The sequence below is a fragment of the Orcinus orca genome, chromosome 10 (genome assembly GCF_937001465.1).
Source record: "Orcinus orca chromosome 10, mOrcOrc1.1, whole genome shotgun sequence".
In the NCBI taxonomy this organism is placed as follows: domain Eukaryota; kingdom Metazoa; phylum Chordata; class Mammalia; order Artiodactyla; family Delphinidae; genus Orcinus; species Orcinus orca.
The window spans coordinates 73,922,016-73,943,812 of NC_064568.1; the positions used below are offsets into that span (position 1 = coordinate 73,922,016).

The window sequence follows — 21,797 nt, forward strand, 5'->3', positions numbered from 1 at the left end:
TGCCGAAGTGCAGCACTGGGTGCAAAGCCCGGGCATCCCCTGACCCGCGCCTCTCACGCTAAGCTCGACCCCCTTTAGGGCGGGACCTCCCACTTCAGCCAATTCTGGGAGCCGAACCCTGGCGGTTTGTACTCTTCCTTTCCAATGAGAAAAAAAGGAAGCCGCTTGGTTCCAATGACCAATCGGAGAAGGCGGCGCCTGGTTGTCAGGCAGGTTTGTAAGAGTTCGGGCCAATTGGAGACACAGACACCGCTCGACCCGGGGCGCAGCGCGCAGGCGGTGGCGAAGAGAAGCCGAGCGGGCCGAGCGCGGCCGAGCAAAGCCGGAGCCGGAGCGGGGCCGCAAGAGCCGGACCGGGTCCGGACGGGCCGAGATGCCCTATAAACTGAAGAAGGAGAAGGTAAGCGTGGCCCTTTTCCCCGCGCCTCCGCCTCGGGGCCTGTGCGGAGCTCTGGGAGGGGCCCGAGCCAGGCCCGGGACAGCCCCGGACTGACCCTCCCGTCCGGCCCCCGCAGGACTCCCGGGGCCGGCCCTCCGCCCCGGCTGCTGGTCGCACCTCCAGCCTGTGCCGCAGCTGAGAAAGCTGCCTCCCTTGTCCGGGGTAGAGTCCCCCGACATGCACCTCCCTCCACCGACCCCCGGCCCAGGGTAACCTCCTCCCTCCAGATCCTGCCCCACTCCCAGGTTACTCCCTTGCCTTTTCTGCCCCCATCCCCTCCCCATCACCTCCCCATCCCCCACCCGTTTGCCGTTTGGGACAGCCGCTTATCTGAGATTGCACCTCCCTCCAGAACTAAGCCCCCTCTCCAACCTCGCGCAGCCCCTTCTCTTCCCTCCTCTTCCCACCCGCCTGGGCCTGGGCCTGGGCCTGGGCCTGCCTTCTCCACCGTCCCCTACAGCCCCTTCTCCCTCCTTGCCAGGCTCCTTGACCTAGAACGGCTCTGCTTTCTCTCTCCTCCACCGAATCTGGCCTAGGCCCCTCCCTCTAGTTCTTCCTTCACACACAAACTTGTAAACCAGGACTGAGCCCTTCCTTCTGCCGATGGAACCTCGGAACGTCAGGGTGTCTGAGCGCATTCAGTGCAATCCCTAGTGATACAGATGAGGAGACTGAAGCCCCGACAGGGGGACAGGGGAAGGGACTTGGCCAAGGTCACACAGCCTCCTGGAGGCCCAGCTGTAATATCAGGTCTCCTGACTTAAAGGCCTCCTCTGTTCCAAAGCCCCTCTAACAGGCATCAACCCACTCCCAGGTTCATCCTCAACCAGTCACCTTTCCTATTCTGGACAGGCTACTCCCCTTATTCCTAATTGAAGATAACCTTTGCATTTTTCCTTTTTTGTACCAGTGCTGGGTTTCTGCCTTTCCTGGGCCACACTGTCCTCAAATTGGGAATCTGCCCTCACTATCAGATTAGCTATCCTTCTTACTCCATAGGGCAGCCACCCCTGGACACCCTTGCCTTTGTCTTGTTGTCTTGACACAGACTGTTTCTTCATGCTGCCTTCTTTCGCCTTCCTCTTCTACCTCCGAACTGCCTTCTCCTCTTCTTCATCCCTGTCTTTCCCTACCCTCTGTTTCCTGCTGTTGCTGATGTCTGACTCAGAGGTGTGGTTCCTTTGAGGTACAGACTCACACAGAGGATGCTAGGATACCAGTTCCAGCCTCCCCCAGCTTCTTCTTTCCCGGGGCTGGTCCTTCACGGTGGGCGCTAGCTCTGGCCTGGTGTTCTGCTCACCCACTTTATGACCCCAGAGGTGTCTTGCTTTCATTTGCCCTCTGATTGGCTGGGTTGCTGGGCTGCCATCTCTGACCTTATCAGTTAAACTCCCTATCCTGGGGCTGTTGGAGATTTGCCAGGCAGCTCTGATTCTGGATTGTCCCCATAACCTCTCAGGGCCTGAGATTCTGAGTGTTGAGTTGGTGGTGGTATAGCAGGCACTGAACCTCCTTGGGTGCTGAGCTGGGCAGGTTTGGGTGCCCCACCCAGGCCCTGTGTCTTTGGGGAGCAGGCATGCTGAGGTGGTTTGGGCAGCTTAGCGGTAGGTGATGCGCACAAAAGTCAGCCACACCAGGGGCTGAAGGGCTCCTACAAAGAGTGTGGAGAGCAAGGCAGTTCAGGGGAAGCTGGTGAGGTCCTCACTGACCTGTAGTTGTTAGTCTGATGGAAGAGATACTGTCCCATCCACAGAAAGCCTTAATCTACTAGAGGACTGAGAAGAAGAAGAAAAATTCTTAAGACTTGCTAGGACCACAGGTGTTAAGTGTTTGGTTGGGAAAGAGTATGGGAAGGATTGGTTTGCATGGGGCCGGGCATCTCTGATCCCCTTTAAGGTTTAATTTTCCACTTTTGATTTCTAGTTGCATTTGGCCTCCTTCAGTGGTTGACAAGTCCTGACGATGTCACTGGGGTTTGCCTAAAAGGGGTGGGGGCAGAGAGGAGGTGGGGATGGAGGGTCTGTATTGCTCATCCGTCACCTCTCCCCTTTCTCCTTCATCTCTGCTGGTCCCATGCCTGGCCTAACCTCATGGCCTCCTCTCTGAAGCCCATCCTGAACCCTTAGTTGGGGGTGAGCTCTCCCTCCTCCCCTGGATTTGCAGAGTACTCGGTAGGTCACTTATGGCCCTTTTGTGTTCCCTTGGACTGGAATTAATTGTAGACAAGGCTTTTCTTCCCCCATGAGATAATAACTAAGTTCCATTTTGGTTTGGCATCTCCTTGTACACAGTAGGTGCTCAATGGATGAGTGCTGAGTCAATCCTTGGGGAGATTTTCATCCTTCCTCTTCCCTCATGTTCTGATCTAAGACTTCTCTCTTTTAGGTTCCTGGGTGGTGGCGTGCCTCTGCTCCCTCCCACACTCTTCTTGTTCATAATAATAGTAATAACATTGACTAACATTTCATTTTTCATGTGCCAGACACTGTGCTAAAGGGAATTAGGGGTACTTCCCTGGCGGTCCAATCGTCCCGTGCTTCTACTGCAGGGGGCACAGGTTCGATCCCTGGTCGGGGAACTAAGATCCTGCATGCTGTGCGGCACAGACAAAAAAGAAAAAAATTTAAAAATTAAAAAATAAAGGGAATTAGGTACTTTGATTGTCAGCACTTAATAGGTGAGGAAACAGGCTCAGCGAGGCTAGTTAACTTGCCCATGATTGTATAGCCAGTAAGAGCTGGGCCAGGAACACAGGGCTGGCTCTAAACCACATTGCCATGCAACACTGGACAGCTGGGCTGGGCTGAAGTGTGTGCATTTCACCTGCTCTGCGGGAGCCAGGGAGCAAGGGTGGTGGCCTGGTTCCCATGCCCACCCCCCAACACCACCCCCCAGGCAGCCGGGATCTTTCTTCTGCACATTGCCTGAGAGATATGTCTGAGTGCTGCAGGGTGGGTGGAGGGGTACAAAAAGGAACAAGGAGCTCACGATCAAGGAGAGAGGTGAGACGTGGGTGCAGATGGGCCAGCTTTGTCCGAGAGGCCCACGTCTGGGGTGTGTGCAGACGGTCACCTCAGTGTTGCGTCCTGCCTGCACCCCCCCTCATCCTTTTCCTCTCCACCCCACACTCTGCACCACTCGCTGGCCCCTCGGCAAGGGGTGAGTGTGCCCCGCCTGGGCAGTGGGCCCTGGGAGAGTGCCTCGCCACCCAGAGCACAGGGCTCCTTCCCACTGCTATGACTGCCTGGAGCTGCTCCACACCTGGGAACGGCTTCCTGCCTCCCCACCCCCACGAAGCCTTCCCCCTGCTCCAGCCTACGCAGAGCTCTCTTCTCCCTGAAATCCTTTTGCCCCCATGGGTATAATCACTGGATTTAACACTTCTCACTGAAGGGGCTCAGGTGCTATCAAGTGGCAGAATCTCAGAGCTAGAAGTGATTTCCAAGGTCCTCCGATCCGATCTGCATTTAAGGCTCGGGACCCTTTTGCATCATGCCTTGGAGGAGGCATGACTGCACCTCTGCTTGAATGCTCTTGGGTTGGGGAGCTTACAGCCTCACTAGGCAGCTGGTTTCTGTGCAGCTGCTCCAGGAGAAAAGTCTTCCTTTGGAGCCTCAGCCTGTCTTCCTGCCACTTCTGCCCATGGCTCTTGGGCCTCTGGATCCACATAGAACAAGTTGCGTCTTTAGTCCACATGGCAGCCCTTCATTTATTCGTAAAGATCCCTCTTGCTCCCCCACCCGCCATGACTCCTCCCTTCCATTGTTAACTATCCCAGTTCCTGCAGCTGTGGCTCTCAGGACCTGCTTTTGAATCTACTCCCTCTATGGGTTGTATATTCCCCGAAGAAAACCTAGCATTTGTCTTTGTCCCTCCCAAAGTGTGATGCTCTCGACTGAACCAGATCCTCCAGAATGGCCCCATCAGTGCCAAGGATGGGGCGCTTCCACGTCCCCTGGTGCCAGGCACTCTGCACAGGTCTGTTAACTAGATGGCAGGTCACATGAGCTGCCGTGGCAGCCACAGCACATGGATGATTTGTGTTGAGCTTGCAGTCAGACCTAAATCCCCAAGTCTTTTTCACATTTTCCTCATCCTGTCCCTGGGCAGTTGCTTTTTTTTGGCCCAAAGCATAGGAAGAGATGCTGGGCAGGCCAGGGCTCTGAGCCAGCAGCTAGGTTCCCAAGGGAGACTTTGGACTAGTGCTCATTCTTTATAGCAATTCTGGGCCTTATTGCCATCCCTGTCCTTGTGCTTGTCAACCGAGGCGTTCTTGGGACGATTCCTATACCTGTTAGCATCCCTGGGCCCCACTGATTATGCCAGTAGCAGTTTCTAGTCTGGGTGCTGTTTGTGATATCCTAAAAAGGCTTCCAGGTCTTTCCAGATGGCCTCGAGGGTAGAGTGGTGACTCCCTTCCCTCCAGCATGAGAGCCTCAGGCCCCCTCTGCCCGCTTTAGCCAGAAGCCAGTCTGAGCAGCTTCTTCCATGCTGCTTCTCCCTTGAGCCTCGTCACCCTGGTTCTTACTTGACTGAGGCCCTAACGCATACAACAGCCTTGTGAGGTGAAGGAGCATGGTCATGCTGGATTATTGTGTGTTAGAGTTGTCTTCCTAACCAGATTCTGAACTCGTTGGTGCCTTTGAGGGACTGAATCTCCCTTTGTGTACCCCAACCTGCCACCCCACCGCCCCAGGTTTAAGGTAGGTGCTCAGTGGTGCTGATTGACTGATTGATTCAATTGGATGGAGGAGAATTACAACAGAGACCTGAGGGATGAGGATGAGGCCTCTCCCTTCCTTGGCATCTGTTAACTCTACCTCCATCTTCTCCCTTCAGGAGCCCCCCAAGCTTGCCAAAGGCGCGGCCAAGCCCAGCAGCTCGAGCAAGGATGGTGGCGGCGAGAGCGCTGAGGAGGTAATGAACGTGGGCATAGCCCTAGTTACGGTGCAGGCACCAGTTCCACCTGCTTGATGGCCAGTGGGGTGGGGGATCTCAGGGGGCCGGAGACTATTGGGGCAGAAGGGAAGGATACTTTCATAGCCAGGGAGGGGCCTGGACAGCCCATCCAGGCTGCCCTCAGGCAGGCTTTCCCTTTGGCGGCTATGAACCAAATAAGCCCTCCAGTTTTTCCGATTCCGCAGGGATTCCTGTGAAAGTCAATTCTCTGTCTACCAAAGTGTTGAGAATTCCTTTTCTCTTAGGGCAAAAAGCTAGGGGCACTGAGTCCTGGGGAGGAGGGAAAAGTACACGGGTGCACATGGGTGCTCAGTGGGGTGACTTCAGGGTAGCTCTGGGTGGGGCAGGGGTGGGGAGTGGCTGATGCCCTTGAGTCGGGCAGGGCTGGGCGCACCTCTCTTGGTCCCGATCAGACGGCAGCTGCTGAAGGACAGGCATGAGCAGAGGTCAGCGCAGCTTGGCAATCTAGGGCTGTAAAGCAATAAATGGCAAGCAGAGAGCACACGGGGGGGTGGAGGGACTTAAGGAAGTCCAGAGTGTGTCCGTGGAAGCTTGGGCGTGTGCTCAGTGGGATGCTTGGATGCTGAAGGGTCCTGGGAGCACACTGAGCGAGCGCCTGTGTTACCCGGAAGCTGGTGATCCTTGCTTTCTGTGCTTCCTCCCTCCTGTGCTAAACTGTTCAGAGGCATGGAGGTGAACAGGAAATGGAGCTAATTCTGAGCAGCTCTTGTGGATTGGGGGCAGGTCATGGAGAGGAGATCGATTGAAAAGTGTTTGGTTGGGGTTAACTCTGGATTTGGATTTTTCTGGATACTTCTGGTCCCTGTCACCTCCAAAGAGAGCCACGCACTTTTCACACCTGCGACCATCATTTTACCCTCACTTGAGTGATGGGAGGAAGCAGGGTAGGTTTTCTCCATCTTATAGACATGAGAGTTGAGGACCACAGAAGAGAAATTCCTCCTTCCTCTGCACATACACTGGCATCTGAACATGTCTCTAGGCCAGTCCTGGTCACTCAGTGCTGGCACTGTTGGTTCCCGGATGTGTTTCTCTCCCCCAGACTGTGAACTCTGAGGGAAGGCGCTTGCTTCTTCCCCACACCTGTGTGCTGACGCCCTTGGTTCACAGGAGATCACCGGGAGATGCTTCTGGAGGGCACACCCTCTGGGCTCAGTCTCCCCTTCAGGAGCCGTGACATGTGTGGGACCCACAGGGAAGGTGGCGGGAGCTGGCAACTGATACTCAAAGCAGCAAGAGACCTGGAAACAGGATTTAAAGGCACAGAAAGGAATAGCTTGGGGGGCCACTCCTGCCTTCTGCCTGACTCCCTCCTGCTCATTCAGTTACTAGACAGATTGGCTGTCATTTCCTGGAAGTAGCCCTCCTTGACCACCTGCCCCCATCCCCATGCCCAGGACGCGGTCAGGGCCCCTGGTACCCAGCATCACTCCACGGCAGTGCTTAACCACAGCTGTAATGAAACAATTCCGTGGGAATTCATTGTGTGTCAGTTGTCTCCTGTGTTAACACTTAGCTCCTGAGAGGCTCTCGCTCACACCGAAGGGCCTGGCCCACCGGAAGCACCAGCATTTGAATGCATTAGTGAATGGATGAGCAAACAAACCAACTTCAAATTAGACCTGGAAGGAACCTCTCCTTTCATAGGTAGGAAAACGAAGGCTCAAGCAGCTTAAGAAATAAGCTGAGACCAGCTGCTGTGATTTCTCCACCGCCCTCTGGAAGAGGAGAGTGTCGTGTTCACCTTGGGCTCTGTTTTATGAAATGCCGCTCAGGGCTCACCTGTCTGAGGCAGCTGCAGGAATTCTCCATGATTTTGCAGAAATGCACCCAGGTGGCCCCAGGCAGTGGGACATGGAATAGTTGGGGGCCAGGCTGTGAGGCCCAGGTCATCAAAAGCTGTTTGTCACAGTCCTTCTCTTGCCCTTTTTCTTTCTTTTTCTTTTTTTTTTTGATGTGGACCATTTTTAAAGTCTTTATTGAATTTGTTACAATATTGCTTCTGTTTTGTTTTTTTTTTTGGCTGCGAAGCATGTGGGATCTTAGCTCCCGACCAGGGATCGAACTTGCACCCCCTGCATTGGAAGGCAAAGTCTTAACCACTGGACCGCCAAGGAAATCCCTCCCTTGCCCTTTTTCTAGTCCAGAATTTTGGGTTCTTACAGCCAAACTTACCCCGTGTCAAGCATTTGCCAGTCTTTCCAACTGATCTTAATAATTTATAGCAGCCAACATTTATTTTATTGAGCAGTTACTTGTGTATTAGTTTCCTAGGACAGCCATAAGCAATTACCATGAATTGTGTGGCTTAAAATAACAGAAATTTATTCTCTCATAGCTGTGGAGGTCAGAAGTCTGAAATCAAGGTGTCAGCAGGCCATGTTCCTCTGAGGTTCTAGGGAAGAATCTCTTCCACGCCTCTCTCCCAGCTTCGGTGGCTTTCTGCGATCTGCTCCTTGGCTTGTAGAACCATCGTTCCAATCTCTGCCTCCGTCTTCGCTCAGCGTTCTCCCCTGTGCCTCTGTCTCTGTGTCCAAATTTCCCTCTTCTTATAAGAACACCAGTCATGTTGGATTTAGGGCCCACCCTAATCCAGTATGACCTCATTTTAACTTGATTACATCTGCAAAGACCCTGGTTCCAAATACGATCACATTCATAGATGTTGGGTTGATGTGAATTTTGGGGGGACACTGTTCAACCCAGTACAGTCTGTCCCAGGCACTGTGCTAAGTACGCATGCATTTAATCTTATAATCTTCTCACTTAATCTCTACAGCAGTCCCTGAGGTCATCTGTTATCATCATCAGCCCCATTTTACAGAGGAAACTGAGGCTTAGTGATGTTAAGTAGCTTTCACTCAGCAGTAAAACAGCAGAGCTGGAATTCAGCCCAGGTCTGTGGCCAGTCCTCCCGTGTTCTTAATGACCTAATAGACTGGTTCTAAGATTCTAGAAGAGTCTTAGAATGGAAAGGAGCCTTGAGAGATTAGGTCAGACTCTGCTACAAGGCAGGGGTCTTTCCTGGCCTGTCTTTGGAAAAAGCATTTCAGTGCTGTGGACTTTTCTGTGTGTGCTGTGCCCTGTCCTGAGTTCTGGGAACAGGGACAGAGGGAGGAAGAAACGATCCTGGTCTCCCCCACTTCAGCCTGACATCACTGTAGCCAGAGTTGTTACCCTAAAAACATTTTTGGTCCTATCAGTACTTTACTTAAAAGCCCCTCTTGGCATCTCATTGCTCACAAATTCAAATACGCAGCCTCAGGCCTCCTGGGCTGGCCCTGCCCTGTTCTTCCAGCCCCTCTGGACTTTCCATCTTCCAACCCGATAAGCCTTTTGTGGCTCAGGGCTCTTACTGGTGTCATCCCATTGGCCTGGACTGCTTTATCTCTCTCTTTTCATTCTTTGCCTAAACCCGTGTTTATCCTTTAAGAGACAAATCAAAAGTCACCTCTTCAGGGAGGGCTTCCCTGATTCTTCAGGCAGAGTTTGTCACTCAGCCCTCTGAGTTCCTGAATCTTTTGCGGCGCTCTGGTTTTGCATTGCCCTGTACTAATGGCCGCTTTCGTGTCTTGCCCACTGGACTTTGAGCTCTTCGAGGGCAAGGGCCATGTCTTATTCCCTTTTTAATCTCTAATGCATAGCATAATGTTTATTGAATAAATGAATTAAGAATGGGTATGGGGGGCTTCCCTGGTGGCGCAGTGGTTGAGAGTCCGCCTGCTGATGCAGGGGACATGGGTTCGTGCCCCGGTCCGGGAAGATCCCACATGCCGCAGAGCGGCTGGGCCCGTGAGCCATGGCCGCTGAGCCAGCGCGTCCGGAGCCTGTGCTCCGCAATGGGAGAGGCCACAACAGTGAGAGGCCCGTGTACTGAAAAAAAACAAAACAAACAAACAAACAACAACAAAAAAAGAATGGGTATGGGGTTGGCCAAAAAGTTCATTTGGTTTTTTTGTAAGCTGTTACGAAAAACCCAAACGAACTCTTTGGCCAACCCAACAGTGCTCTAGGTGTCGATATAGGAGAGAATGCCTCTCTGATTTTCAGGGTTTGAAACTAAAATGATCTTCACTCAGCTAGTTAATTCATTATGCAAAAGCTATAACATTAATCTTTGCGTTTTTCACTTATAATTTTATTTTTCGTCTTTCTACTACAGTACCTTCTATAGTGTTTAACTTATATTTCTACGTCCTACTTTGTGTTTAACTATATGGGTTTAATGATTACCGGTGTCTGTGTTAGGGTCAGGTTGGAATGGAATTGGTTCAGAGTGGGCAAGTATAGTTGCAGTCTCCTGAGTGTGAGGGTGGTGTATAAATTCAAAGCCCCACTGGAGGGGCTTCCCTGGTGGCGCAGTGGTTGAGAATCCGCCCGCCAGTGCAGGGGACACGGGTTCGAGCCCTGGTCCGGGAAGATCCCACATGTGGCGGAGCAACTAAGCCCGTGCGCCACAATTACAGAGCTTGCGCTCTAGAGCCCACGAGCCACAACGAAGAGCAGACCCCACTCACCGCAACTAGAGAAAAGCCTGCGTGCAGCAGCTAAGACCCAATGCAGCCAAAAATAAATAAATAAATTTATATTAAAAAAAAAAAAGCCCCACTGGATTGCAGGAGGCCTGAATCTAGGAAGGCTTCTTGGAGTTTGGATCCTGTTGCAAGTTTAGAAATGGGAGGAGACGGTTGTTCAGGCAGAGGAGACAGCCACTGTGGAGTCTCAGAAGTGGGAGCAGGCAGGTCACCAGCTTGCCTTTGGGCCGTGTCCACCCACGCTCTGATGGCTGCAGAAGGTTCTCCTGGGGATGCAGCTGCCTCTCATCTCCAGCCCAGGTCAATAAAGGAGAAGTTGGAAGCTAGAGCTTTTAGGAGAAAGGGTTGAACGTGAAGTGAGTTGCTGGCACACACCTATACTCCCTTCTGACAAGTATGTTTCCAGGGCTTTGCTGGCCGGCCCAGCTGTCTCTCAGCTGCTCCTTGTATCTGGGGCCTGGGAGCCAATGGTCCTTATAAAACCAGGGTGGCCCGGTGGGCTGGGGGCGGGGCAGACTAAGCCGGCTCAGCTGCTCTCCGGCCACCCCAGCCTTCAATAATGCCATCCTGAAGGGGAAGGGACCTTAGGCATCAACTCATTGGGTGGCTTTTTAAACTATGATTTTCAGCCATGCAATCTCTGTTTTCTTAAAACCTTACTTGGGGGCTTCCCTGGTGGCGCAGTGGTTGAGAGTCCGCCTGCCGGTGCAGGGGACACGGGTTCGTGCCTTGGTCCGGGAAGATCCCACATGCCACAGAGCAGCTGGGCCCGTGAGCCATGGCCGCTGCGCGTCCGGAGCCTGTGCTCCGCAACGGGAGAGGCCACAACAGTGAGAATCCCGCGTACTGCAAAAAACAAAAACAAAAACACCTTACTTGGAGAGTGTTTGGACTACTGATCTAATCCAACCCTCTGCTCGTTAGCAGAGAAAATTGAGGTCTTGCTTTTCCCTTTTTGGGAAGAAGGCCTCCTTTCTCTGGATGTCCCCTAAGTGCGAGATTCATGGAGATGCAGGGTTTCTGCATCTTATCTGGGAGGATGGAGAGAGACATATTTTTCCCAAGTCTTGTTCCTCAGTTGCCACTGAGCCCCTCAGCCTAGTATCTCTGATGTTTCTCCTTCCCACTCTGCTCCCACCACTGTGCAGGGCTTTGTTCTGAAGGTCCCCGGTCAGGACAGAAGGGACCTATGGAGATGGGCCTGGGCTTGGTGTCCCCCGCCCGCCCTGTCCCCCCATCAATCAAATAACCAGTCATTCACTGAATGCCTGTTAGGTGTCAGTGCCAGTGCTGAGGAGACCCAGAGGGGCACAAACCAGGGTCCTGGCTTTAAAGGGACTTGCTTTCTAGTGGGGAGATGACACATGAGCAAAGTGATCAAGAGGTGTCACTGGGGATGATCCCAGAGCCAATGGAACAGATAAGCAGTGTCAGAAGGTTGAGGGTGGAGGGTGGACATGCAAGTCCTGGAGTGATTGGAGAAGGCTTTTTGGAAGAAGGTGGGTCTTGAAAGATGCAATGCCTTCTTGGGTTCTCCCATTTTATTTTATTATGTTTTTGGCCACGCTATGTGGCTTGTGAGATCTTAGTTCCCCACCCAGGGATTGAACCCAGGCCCACAGCAGTGAAAGCACGGAGTCCTAACCACTGGACTGCCAGGGAATTCCCTGGGTTCCCCCATTTTAAAACAAGAAGGATAATGAACTCTAAGGAACATTTGAGGTGTGCTACTTTCAGGAATTTCCAGGCTGTATTTCTAAAATCCAGGGATGGGAAATAATAATAATAACAACAACAATAGTAGAAGATACTGCTTATAAGACACTTCTGTGTGCCATATACTGTTCATTTAAATCCTTATTACAACCCTGTGAGGTAGTACTATTGCCATCCCCACTTTACAGGTGAGGCACAGAGAGGCTATATGACCTCCTGGAGGTTACTCAGCTAATAAATGGCAGAGCCGGTAGTCAAACCCAGGCAGTCAGGCTCAAGTCTGTGCCCTTGACTGTTGAGCTCCACTGATAAGGATTGGGTTGTTCCTGCGACAGGGAAATGAGGAGAGTCTGATGCACACCAGGCTCTGGCCCCCTGGCCTTTTGCCCCTCTCCTTCATCCTCTACCAAGGTGTGATCCATCCTCCGTATACAGGAAGAGAGACCCCAGACTTCAGGGTGCCTTGCACTGTCTAACCAGAAAAATCACACTGGTTGAGTGTAGTCATGGCAAGGGAGGTGTGTGATGACTGCTCTTGTCCCACTTCTTTGCATTCCCCTAGTCAAATTGGTGTCTGGGGCTCATTTCAGGAGGAGGAGAGGGCCAGATGGCCAAAGCGGTAATGAGCTACACTGAACCCAAGGCCTGCCCTGGGCTGGATCCAGCGCTCCTCTCCTGCCTCTGACCCCCAGATAGGTCACAAGCTTGACGTAATTGTTTCTATAAAAAATTCAAGAGCGTACAAAGCATAACATTTGTCTTCCTCCTTGCCCCTTATCCCAGAGAGTTTCATATTCTCCCATTCTTATTTTATGAAGTAAGAGTTTACGGAGCGGGCTGGAGAGGAGGCGGGGATGGCAGGTGTGAGCACAGGAGGGCAGTTTTCCTGTGGTGTGGGGACCCGGCTGGACGTGACCTCACTCCTCTGGTCCTGTTGCAGTCTCTTCTCTGGTTGGGGGGAGGGGCTGTCCTGTGGCTCAGCCTCTCCCCTCTCCCAGCAGGGGGTTACCTGGACAGTACCTATGAGTGGACAGCCCTGCAAACACCTGTTTGTATGCTTCTGAAAATGGGCTTCGTGGGGCTCTGACACCCGTGTCTGGGAGGAAGTAAAGAAGTAACTTTTGGAAATTAGCTGTATTTCTCCCATTATATTGTCTTTTTTTTTTTTTTTTTTTTTTTTTGGCCGTGCTGTGTGGCTTGCAGGATCTTAGTTCCCTGACCAGGGATTGAACCCAGGCCCCGTGCAGTGGAAGCATAGAGTCCTAACCACTGGACTGCCAGGGCATTCCCTATTTCTCCATTATAAAAGCAGTGTCAGCTTGTAAAAAATTTAGGAAAATAGGAAAAAGTCATGTCTCATTCTGTCATTACAGGAGATAGTCATGAACACAATGCACTTGTTCTTTCTTTTTCTTAACTGGATTTTGGGTTCTGTGCATGTTTTAATATGGGTGAGCTCATTTTGATATACAGGTTTGTATTATCCTTATTTAACTTAGCATATAGGAAGCAATTTTCTCTCATTCCATAGTTTTACTCTTTTTGTTTTGTTTTTAATTTTTATCAGCGTGGTGATAGGTGCATTGTTCAGAAGGTCAGATAATACTCTCAGGCTTGTAATGAGCAGGGCAGCCCCTGTCGCCGGCCCCTCTTCTCCTGTTGTTTCGTGGCAACCACATTCACCTCCTAACTCTTTCCTTGCAGATTGACTTTTATACCTCCAAACAAGATCCTTTTACTGATTTTTTTTTCCCTTTAATTTGTGAGCTTTAGATATCTCTTGACTTCCTAACGTGGAAAATTAAGGCCCGAGTGTCTTATACCTCCATGCAGACTTTTCCCCTCCTCTCAGAATACTTATCACCCGTTTTGGGTAAATTACTCTGACTGTGTAAACATTTTTCACAGCTGAATCACGTATCATTACATTTAGTACATAGTTTTCATAAACATAATTTTAACTCCATGATTTCCATGTATTTATATACTGGCCATTATAAATAAGACCATAAAAAGTGTTTTTGCACAAAGCCTTTTTTATATTTAGGATTTTGCTTAATCTATATTTCTAGTAGTTAAACTGCTGAGATATGGGGAGGAGTTTCTTTAACTGAAGACTATCACACGTTCAGTAAATGATAAAATAGAGTAATCTTCGCTGTACTGCTCGATGCATTTTTACATATGTTTATGCTATGAACCACCTCCCAGACTCAGTCAAGATACGGAATGTTTCCATTAGTCAGAAAGGTCCTCGTGCCCCTTCTCGGTCACCACCCGCATCTCCCCAACCCACACCGCTGCCACCCCCTCCCCGGCAGGAGAGCCACTTGTCTGACTTCTGTCACTGTCAGTCCATCCATCAGCTTTGCCTGTTCAGGAACGGGAGTGAGCGTTTTGAAGGCTCTTGATGCACAGGCAGCGGGCGTCACTTTGGGAGACACGCCTTCTAGACCGCCCCCTTCCAGGGCCACGTCCCGCAGTTATGTCTGACCCTGGTCTTGGCTCCTTCGGGGCGGGAGGCAGCTGCTTGCTGCCCAGGCCCATAGAGGCATAAACGGACCCGGGGCTGGGCGGTGGGCCAGGCCTGGGCTGGGAAGCGTAGCTTGGCGAGTGCACTCCAGTGACTCGCTCGTTTGACCAGGCCCAGCCCCAGCCGCAGCCGCCACCGCAGCCACCACCGCAGCCGCCATCATCCAACAAGCGTCCTAGCAACAGCACGCCGCCCCCCACACAGCTCAGCAAAATCAAGTACTCAGGGGGGCCCCAGATTGTCAAGAAGGAGCGACGGCAAAGCTCCTCCCGCTTCAACCTCAGCAAGAACCGGGAGCTGCAGAAGCTTCCTGCCCTGAAAGGTACTTGGGAAAGGCCAAGAGGGCTGCGGCATCAGACCTAGGGGACAGTGGGTGTTGGCAGAATGGAGGTTTGGGGGTGTTTGGGGGAGGGTGGAAGCTCTAGAGAATGTGAGGGGGAGTTGCGCTGGGGCTGGGGGTGGGCGTCAGGGGAGCAGGATGGTGGCAGGAAGGGATCGGGGAACGCCCTGCGAGGTGAGCAGGGCATAGCAGTGAAGGACCACAGAGGAGACCTGACCATGGCGCATCTGCCCCTAGACTCACCAACCCAGGAGCGGGAGGAGCTGTTTATCCAGAAGCTACGCCAGTGCTGCGTCCTCTTTGACTTTGTGTCAGACCCACTCAGTGACCTCAAATTCAAGGAGGTGAAGCGGGCGGGGCTCAACGAAATGGTGGAGTACATCACCCACAGCCGCGATGTTGTCACCGAGGCCATTTACCCTGAGGCCGTCACTATGGTAGGCACAGGGAAAGGGGAAAGCGGGCAGGGACGGGGGCCCCGGAAAAGCCCAGACCTGCCCAGAGAGCTCTCACCTGGGCCCTCCCTACCCCTCAGTTTTCAGTGAACCTCTTCCGGACGCTGCCACCTTCCTCAAATCCCACCGGGGCCGAGTTTGACCCTGAGGAAGATGAGCCCACCCTGGAGGCCGCCTGGCCGCATCTCCAGGTACCAGAGCAAAGAGGGCAGGGGCCTGGCTGTGGGCAGTGGGGCACTCTGAGCCCTGCAGCAAGGGGGCTCTCCCAGTCCTTGGGGAATGCCCCTAAGTGATGCTCCTTTCCCCCCGCAGCTCGTGTACGAGTTTTTCTTACGTTTCCTTGAGTCTCCCGATTTCCAGCCAAACATAGCCAAGAAGTACATTGACCAGAAGTTTGTCCTTGCTGTGAGTCCCTGAAGTTCCTGCCTTCCCCTCCTTCCAGTCCATGAACTCTAGCCCCACGTCCCCTGACTCCAGTCCAAGCTGCTCTTTTTGCTTCTGCTGAATATAGGTACTCTATTGGGTTTCAGCTGTGTCTGGTGCAAATTGACCATGGGGGTTAAACAAACCTACTCTGTCCATAAGAAGCTTCCAGCATAATGGAAGGAAACAAAAAAGCAACACTGTTACCCCCCGCCCCACCCAATGGGGAATGCAGCACGTATTCCCAGACATCACCTGGGGTAGAGCAGTGCAATAGAATCGCTCTTCCCAGAGACTTGTCTCCACGCACCCTCTTCAGAGGGCTTCCTCTGGCCAGGACCCAAGTCACCCCAGCCCTGGCTTTCCCCGGCTCCTGCCTCACTGCCGCCTCTCCTCCCGCTTGCTCCCAGCTCCTGGACCTGTTTGACAGTGAGGACCCTCGAGAGCGGGACTTCCTCAAGACCATCTTGCATCGCATCTATGGCAAGTTTTTGGGGCTCCGGGCTTATATCCGTAGGCAGATCAACCACATCTTCTACAGGTGAGGCCAGGAGCCTGGGCTCAGGAGCAAAGCAAGCCCCTCACTAAGATGGGGTGGGAGAAGGGTGGTAGGCGGGACTCCACAGAATGCTGGAGGGGCACCAGGGGTTATCAAGAGAGTCTTTGTTCTTCCCTCAGGTTCATCTATGAGACGGAGCATCACAATGGGATTGCCGAGCTCCTGGAGATCCTGGGCAGGTGAGAGGTGGGGCGGGGGCACACATGCCTAGAAGAGGTCGGGAGGATTGATGCATTGAGCTTGGACCTGGCCCTTTGGTCCTGACAACCCTCCCTTAACTCCCAGCATCATCAATGGCTTTGCCTTGCCCCTGAAAGAAGAGCACAAGATGTTCCTCATCCGTGTCCTGCTTCCCCTTCACAAGGTCAAGTCTCTGAGTGTCTACCACCCTCAGGTGAGCGGCCTTCCTCCTGCTGATCCCCGGCCCTGGCTGCAGAGAAAAGAGGGAAGGGGAAGCATTCCAGCCGTGATGGGGCGGCAGAGGGAGCAGGGGGCAGAATTCCTCTCCACGCCTCCCCTTCTGTTCCGGGGTCTGGTTTCTGTCACCGACCTCTCTGTGACCTTCTGAGCCCTGCACCTCACCTCCTTTCTGTCTCAACCTTCTGCAGCTGGCGTACTGCGTGGTACAGTTCCTGGAGAAGGAAAGCAGTCTCACTGAGCCGGTAACTCCCCTGCTGGGCCCCAGGGTCCACCTCTCCCTGTCAGCAGCACTTGCCAGCAGCAGCTATCGAGCGGTGCCGCAAGCACTCACGGGCGATGTAACCCGACAGGTGGCATGGTTTCCTCTCTAAAGGAGAAGTAAAACCTTTGTGCACCTAGGAAGCATCCAAGCCGGAGAAACACGAGCACTTAGCTGAGGCCACCCAAGCTGTGCCCACCGGGGTTGGGGGGAGAGGGCAGGGTGGCTTCCTGGAGACCCAGACAGGTGTTGAGTGAGAATTTTATTCCCGTGTCCTCCTCTTCTCGCAGGTGATCGTGGGCCTTCTCAAGTTCTGGCCCAAGACCCACAGCCCCAAGGAGGTGATGTTCCTGAATGAGCTAGAGGAGATTCTGGATGTCATTGAACCTTCAGAGTTCAGCAAAGTGATGGAACCACTCTTCCGCCAGCTTGCCAAGTGTGTCTCCAGCCCCCATTTCCAGGTGAGACCCAGACCCAGAACATCCCAGCCCCTGCCTCCCAGAAAACTGAGGAGGGTCTTCAGCATAGCGAGCCATGTCCCCACTGAGTCTCGCCTGTCCCCACCAGGTGGCAGAGCGTGCCCTCTATTACTGGAACAATGAGTACATCATGAGCCTGATAAGTGACAATGCTGCCCGAGTCCTTCCCATCATGTTCCCTGCACTCTACAGGAACTCCAAGAGCCACTGGAACAAGTAGGGAACTGGGGTGGCACCGGGCACTGAGGATCTGGTTTTGGAATGTGGGAGGGTGTGGATGGACCCAAGAGCCAGTGGTCTCATCTGGTCCCTCAGCAAGCGGGGCTGGTGCCCACTGCATATTAATAGGGCCTTGAGGGACTGACCGGGGAGAAAAGATACCCACGTGAGAGATCTGTGCTACCCAGCAGCAGAGCAGTGGCCTCTGTCGCATCTCTTCTTGAGGTCAGATATTCTGCAGCTTTGGAGATGTAATTCCATGTTGTGGGAAGCTGATGTGATCCTCTTAGTATGTATTAAATCCCAGCATTGTTAAAAGGCTTTCCTGTTTAAAGCTGTGCGCTGGGAGGCCATTCGTGTGGGCTAGAAGAGTAGGAGGTAGTGGGGAAAAGGGAGCTCTTGGAGCACGGGGTGCAGGAAGGATGGGCAGGCAGACTCATATTTGTAAAGGGCCTGAACTGCCAATCTCAAGTCACATGATTTGGCCAGAGCGATGAGCTTACACTGTACAGAGGCTGGTGGGATGGGAGTAGTACATGAGAAAGCTCTTAGCACAGACGCCTTGTGGGAGAGAGCAAACTGAGGTCCCGGCACTGAGGGCAGGCTCTGGCCTCTTATACGTCGTCTTTCTTCCTGGCGGCAGGACAATCCATGGCCTGATCTACAATGCCCTGAAGCTGTTTATGGAGATGAATCAGAAGCTGTTTGATGACTGTACACAACAGTACAAGGCAGAGAAGCAGAAGTGAGTCTCTCTCTCCTTGGGGGTGTTCCTCTTCCACACCAGCCCCCTGTGCTTCTCTCTCAAGCCCACCCCAATCCTGTCTTTGTTCCCTCAGGGGCCGGTTCCGAATGAAGGAGAGAGAAGAGATGTGGCAAAGGATTGAGGAGCTGGCTCGCCTTAACCCCCAGGTGAGGTGCTTCTGCCCTTGCCCTGAACTGAGGGGTCCAGCCTGGGTTGGGGGAGGGTTTGTCTGAGGAGGGGCAGGAAGCAAACAGGGTCCCCATACTTCCCAAGTGGCTCTCGCCACTTGTCTGCCTCCTTTCCTCTCAGTATCCCATGTTCCGAGCGCCTCCACCACTGCCTCCTGTGTACTCGATGGAGACGGAGACCCCCACGGCAGAGGACATCCAGCTTCTGAAGAGAACAGTGGAGACAGAGGCTGTGCAGGTGGGAGGGCACGGGGAGCAGAAAGACAAGACAGCCCGGGGAGGGAGAGGAGACAAGAGCCGCAGAGCCAAGGAATCAGGGCAGGAAACAGTGGGATTTCTCGGGACTTGGTCACCATTCCTCACCTCCTGCACATCCCCACACAGATGCTAAAGGACATCAAGAAGGAGAAAGTGCTGCTTCGGCGGAAGTCAGAGCTGCCTCAGGACGTGTACACCATCAAGGCACTGGAGGCGCACAAGCGGGCGGAAGAGTTTCTAACTGCCAGCCAGGAGGCGCTCTGACCTCCTCACCCTCCCACCACAGGGCCACAGCCCACTCAGCCCTGGGACACTGCCCCAGCCCTCCACCTTCTGCTCCCCACTGGCTGACTTGGGGCAAGGCAGGGCCTCTCTGCTCTAGGGAGGGGGATGAGGCACTTGAAGCGGGGACACCCGCAGAGTGGTCCCTCTTCTCCCCTGAAATGTGTTCATGCCTCCCCGCGGCTAGTACAGACAGGCTGAGCGCAGCAATGCTCAGCGCTCAGACAACTTGGGGATGCCTGGCCCCCTCCTGCTCCTTATCCCACAGCTGCCTGCGGCTGCTCTGAGAAATACACACGGGAATAACGTGCTCCTCTCCTCTCCCCTGCAGCCCCAGTTGAACTCCAGGTGTCTCCTCCTTGTCTCCCTCCCCTGCAGGCATATAGGGAGCAGCAGGAGATGATTCTCACCAAAGTTATATCAAACCCCATTGGCCCCTGGAGTGAATTAGCTGGAGGGGAGCCAACCCCCAACAGCACAAATAGGCCCCCAGCCCCAGCAGTGTGCAGGCTGATGGGGCTGCATTATTTCCTCTTACCCCTGCCTGATCAAGACAACATAGGAGAGCAAAAGGAGAAAAGCATAGGCTTTGGACAGTAGGTGATGAATATAGGGCCCAGATGGACCAAGAGAAGGGGATGAACAAACACCCTACCCTGTACCCCCTCTTTGGTGAGCAGCAGCCCTGGGATCACTGACACGGAAGGGACCATCCTGGGGCTGACTGCTTTCCTGTGCTGTTGGTCCCCAAAGCTAGGAAGAAGGAAGCAGGGGGCAGTGCCCTAAGCATGGCTCCCCCCAACACCTATTTATTTCCCTGTTTGTGCTGATGCTGGGCAGGCTCTCACTTGTCCCTTTCAGGAACCTTGGAGGGGCGAGGGGCTGGGGGGGGGGACCGGACCCGGCTTCCAGGGGCACAGGCAGTGCAGCTTTTGGCTGTGTACATAGGGTGCTTTATTCCCCACAGAGTGATACATGCTAAGGTGGGTTGGGCTTGGACCGTTGTCCCCATATGTACAGAACTGAATAAAGTGGGTCTCTGAGAAGAAGTCTGATTTGCCTTGACGTGGAAGGGAGATGGGGAGGATGGAGATGGACATTACAACCAGGATGTGTTCAGTCCTGTGCTGGTTCTGGCCTGGAATGCAGGGACATAAGGCACCTCTCAGGGTGATCACTTCCAGGAAGGGGCAGCCTGCCGGGCTTGGAGGGCCTTCTGTACCACATCTTCCCACTGGGCATCTGATATCTCCCGAGCCCAGGCAGGAACCCCTGGCGCAGGTAGGCTTACACCAGCCATCGTCCTTTTCACCAGCTCCACATGTTCTGAAATCACAGGCAGACCAGTTAGGGGGTAGAAACAGTAAGACCAGCTCCTCTCCCCGTTCGTTGAATTAACCCAGAGCTTTTGGGCTAGTGAGGTCACTGAATCTGTCCTGTTATTCCTAGGCAAGCTTGCCCATCCTCCCCCAGCCTAGAAGAATAGCATTTCACCTGGATTCTGAAGTCTGCAAAACCTTAGATTACAAACTTGTTTTAGGAAAAGGGTGTTCCTGTGACTTCCCTCTACTGGCACTAACCAGTTCCCTTCCTCCATTATTATTCCAGAGTAAAAGAATGAGCTCTTTTACCTGGGTCCATAGGAATAGAGCTGTGGTTGCTCGATGCTATAGCTCCCTCCTCATCTTCATCCTCGCTTTCTAATGGTGGGTCTGGCAAATGAAGCCCCAGGGCCTGCAGAGCCAGAGACGACAGTTCAGGGCCAGTCCAAGGACTCCAGCTTCACCTGCTCAGGAACAATGCCTCCTCCACCATACCTGGATCCGATCCTGGATATCAGCAACTACATCTTCTCCATCCCCCACTGGTGCCAGCTCCACCTCCTCTTGTTCAGGATCTTGGTTCAGGGGCTGGTAGGAGTAGCCAGCTGGTCCTGCCCCCGTTTCCTCTTGCTCTTCCTCTGGTTCCTCACTGCTCCAATCCCCAGTGCCTTCTGTAGGGCCCTGGTGTGGCCCGAGTTCCTCAGTCTGATTGGGGAAGATACGTTCAGGACCCATGGTGTCTCCCCCTAGAACTACTGCTGCCATCGGGCAGGGGCTGCAAGAACAGGGCGGCAGGAGAATAGTGATCAGATGAAATTAAGTCCACCTTCAGCCTCTCATCCAGCTCCTTGTGGTCTCCTACGTCACGAAACATTTAAACGCCCCAAGTTTCCTGCCCCCCTCCCCACCACGCAAGCCTCTCCTGGGCCCTTCACCTCTTAAGCCGACTTATCTTCAACGGAGGCCCACCCGCCTTACTCCGCCAATTCTTAACAGCCCAGCCAGAGGCCATGCCACCTCCCAAAAGACATCCCTTCGAGGACGCCCCTCCCCCCCAGTCCACTTAGGAACTCCGGGTCGCCAAATAAGCTCCCCTAGACAAGGCGTACCCGCCCCCTTCTCTCCTCTCCAAGGGGTTCCCCTCTGTACCGCCTGACGAACGCCCTTCGGGTCCCAGAGGCTTCCTTCAAACGGCCGCAGCTGCGGCGGCCCCAGCCGCCCCACCGATTCTCGGCGCTGGCGTTTCCGCGCGCCTTACCCGCTCAGAGCCCGCTGCCAAACTCGCACCTTCACTTCCGGCGCGGCAGGACGTGCCGGGGTGCCTAGTCCTCCAACCCTGCCGCGCGCTCATGATTGACGCGACGAGGACGAAGAGTCCGCCCCTTGCCCCGCCTCCACCGTCTTCTTCCCGGACAACCAAGGACTACATTACCCAGTAAACCCCGCGATTTTTTAATTTTAATTTTAATTTTTTTTATTTTTTTTGCGGTACGCGGGCCTCTCACTGTTGTGGCCTCTCCCGTTGCGGAGCACAGGTTCCGGACGCGCAGGCCCAGCAGCCATGGCTCACGGGCCCAGCCGCTCCGCGGCATGTGGGATCTTCCCAGACCGGGGCACGAACCCGTGTGCCCCGCATCGGCAGGCG

At 53.6% G+C, this 21,797-nt stretch overlaps 2 protein-coding genes across 4 annotated transcripts; one reads left to right on the top strand and one right to left on the bottom strand.

Annotated features, from left to right (window-relative positions):
* Positions 1-243: 243 nt before the first annotated feature.
* Positions 244-19,877, top strand: PPP2R5D (protein phosphatase 2 regulatory subunit B'delta). The gene is made up of 16 exons (XM_004267580.4): positions 244-400; positions 5,279-5,356; positions 14,315-14,525; positions 14,781-14,980; positions 15,079-15,189; positions 15,311-15,403; positions 15,832-15,962; positions 16,100-16,159; positions 16,266-16,374; positions 16,589-16,642; positions 16,950-17,120; positions 17,227-17,354; positions 18,001-18,102; positions 18,197-18,269; positions 18,412-18,528; positions 18,675-19,877. Exons 1-16 carry the CDS (start codon positions 374-376, stop codon positions 18,810-18,812), a joined length of 1,803 nt encoding a protein of 600 aa, XP_004267628.1. The 5' UTR covers positions 244-373; the 3' UTR covers positions 18,813-19,877.
* MEA1 (male-enhanced antigen 1) lies at positions 19,761-21,543 on the bottom strand. 3 transcript variants are annotated; one of them, XM_004267588.3, is made up of 4 exons: positions 21,411-21,543; positions 20,648-20,927; positions 20,462-20,564; positions 19,761-20,156 (listed from the first exon to the last, which is right to left on the bottom strand). In XM_004267588.3, exons 2-4 carry the CDS (start codon positions 20,915-20,917, stop codon positions 20,005-20,007), a joined length of 525 nt encoding a protein of 174 aa, XP_004267636.1. In that variant the 5' UTR covers positions 20,918-20,927; positions 21,411-21,543; the 3' UTR covers positions 19,761-20,004. The 3 variants fall into 3 exon arrangements, with proteins under 3 accessions (XP_004267636.1, XP_004267635.1, XP_033279888.1); XM_004267587.4 differs by having other exon boundaries at positions 21,302-21,467; XM_033423997.2 differs by lacking the exon at positions 21,411-21,543 and adding an exon at positions 21,262-21,383.
* Positions 21,544-21,797: the final 254 nt, after the last annotated feature.

Bases quoted from the DNA above. Each gene is read 5' to 3' on its own strand.
- PPP2R5D (XM_004267580.4), top strand. From the start codon at position 374: ATGCCCTATAAACTGAAGAAGGAGAAG. The intron at 5,357-14,314 runs GTAATGAACGTG...TCGTTTGACCAG, and splicing joins GCGGCGAGAGCGCTGAGGAG to GCCCAGCCCCAGCCGCAGCC. The intron at 15,190-15,310 runs GTACCAGAGCAA...TTCCCCCCGCAG, and splicing joins CCGCCTGGCCGCATCTCCAG to CTCGTGTACGAGTTTTTCTT.
- MEA1 (XM_004267588.3), bottom strand. From the start codon at position 20,917: ATGGCAGCAGTAGTTCTAGGGGGAGACACCATGGGTCCTGAACGTATC. The intron at 20,565-20,647 runs GTATGGTGGAGG...CTGGCTCTGCAG, and splicing joins ATATCCAGGATCGGATCCAG to GCCCTGGGGCTTCATTTGCC. The intron at 20,157-20,461 runs GTAAAAGAGCTC...CTGTGATTTCAG, and splicing joins CTCTATTCCTATGGACCCAG to AACATGTGGAGCTGGTGAAA.